Here is a 1,435-nt window from a genome sequence, read left to right on the forward strand (position 1 = left end):
CAGGTGAGTCCAACAGCTTTTCCAGGTGAGCAGGTGTTTCTAGCTGAGCCTGAGCTTCTACAGTCCAGGAGAGCAGACTCATGGCCTCCACACTGGAACTCTTTGGTCCACATCGGAGCCTCCACTTCTCCATAGAGCGCCCCCTGGAGGACTGAAGGAGCCCCACAGCCGAGCTCCCTACAGACCACCTCTGCATCCTGCTGGTCAAAGTCAGCTTCACACACTGAGGACCACCACTGGTTAGACTGGTTAGACTGGTTAGACTTCACCTCCAGTCTGCCTGAGCACAGACTAGTCCCGTCCAGCAGCCTGACAGAGTCTGGAGAGATAATAGAAAATGAAATAGAGATGGCAGGGGTGGTGATGGTGCATAGATAAGATGCTTGCCTTTGGTGTGAGAGACCTGGGTTCAATTCTCACTGTGACCCATCCACCATTGTGTCCCTGAGCAAGACACTTAACCCCTAGTTGCTCCAGAGGCGTGCGACCTCTGACATGTATAGCAATAAAAGCGTCAGCTAAATGAATAAATGTAAAGACACCAGAGACAAAATAAAAACATGTCATGAAACAACAATTCAGTGATTCAAACTGGACTCAGCACAACTAAAACATCAGTTCATCATTAACAACAGAACACATCTTTATACATCTGGGGCTTACCTGAGCAGGTGAGATCCAGGATGGAGGAAGAGGAATCTGATTCTGCACACTCCCTCAGAGCAGATCCAGACTGAACACAGTCAGAGCTGATCTCCCACACAGGTCTATCTGAGGACTCCTTTCTCTGTCCTACAGAAACAGCAGAGCCACAGTCCAGCTGTCTACAGACCACAGCTGCTGTCTTCAGGGTCCAGACAGAGTATCTCACTGGTCTCCAGTCTCCCTGATGTTTCAGTTTCAGTATTCCTGCACAGCGACTGGCTCCTCCCACCAACCTGACATCATCAGCCTCTGAACAGAAACCAGAGAGTCATCAGTAAAGAAGTGAATTCAAGAGACTAAACTGATTCTGCTTCTGTGATTCTTTCTTTCTCTTTTCTTTCTCTCTTTACCTGTTGAGGTGTGTCGTCCTTCAGCCTGGAGTCCTGTGATTGGAGCACAGCCGTGGACAGAAAGAACAATCAGGTTGTTTTGTAAAGAACTTTCTATCAGCTCAGAAACATCTCAGTAAACTCCCTCTGGACTCATTTTACCAGTTTACTGTAGGTGAGATCAGTGGTGGAAAGTAACAAAGTACAAATACTTACTGTACTTAAGTAGTTTATTTCAGTATCTGTACTTAACTTGAGTATTTTTAGTTGTTGCAACTTTTTACTTTCACTTCACTACATTTTAAAACCAAATGTCACATATTACATTCTGCACCAGACCTCGTTACATTGGTATTAGTCGCCTGTGCAGCACCTGAGTGGAGCAGCACTGAAAAACAAAA

General features: G+C 46.1%; 1 protein-coding gene across 1 annotated transcript in view; it reads right to left on the minus strand.

Moving 5' to 3' along the window:
- LOC123979978 (scavenger receptor cysteine-rich type 1 protein M130-like) overlaps positions 1 to 1,435 on the minus strand; it is a 45,348-nt gene that overhangs the window by 37,296 nt on the left and 6,617 nt on the right. The window contains exons 2-3 of the mRNA XM_046064091.1: positions 664 to 792; positions 189 to 319 (exon numbers count right to left, since the gene is read on the minus strand). Coding sequence (XP_045920047.1) covers positions 189 to 319; positions 664 to 792 — 260 coding nt within the window. The remainder of the gene's footprint in view (positions 1 to 188; positions 320 to 663; positions 793 to 1,435) is intronic.

This window comes from Micropterus dolomieu, linkage group LG12 (genome assembly GCF_021292245.1).
Source record: "Micropterus dolomieu isolate WLL.071019.BEF.003 ecotype Adirondacks linkage group LG12, ASM2129224v1, whole genome shotgun sequence".
Taxonomy (NCBI): domain Eukaryota; kingdom Metazoa; phylum Chordata; class Actinopteri; order Centrarchiformes; family Centrarchidae; genus Micropterus; species Micropterus dolomieu.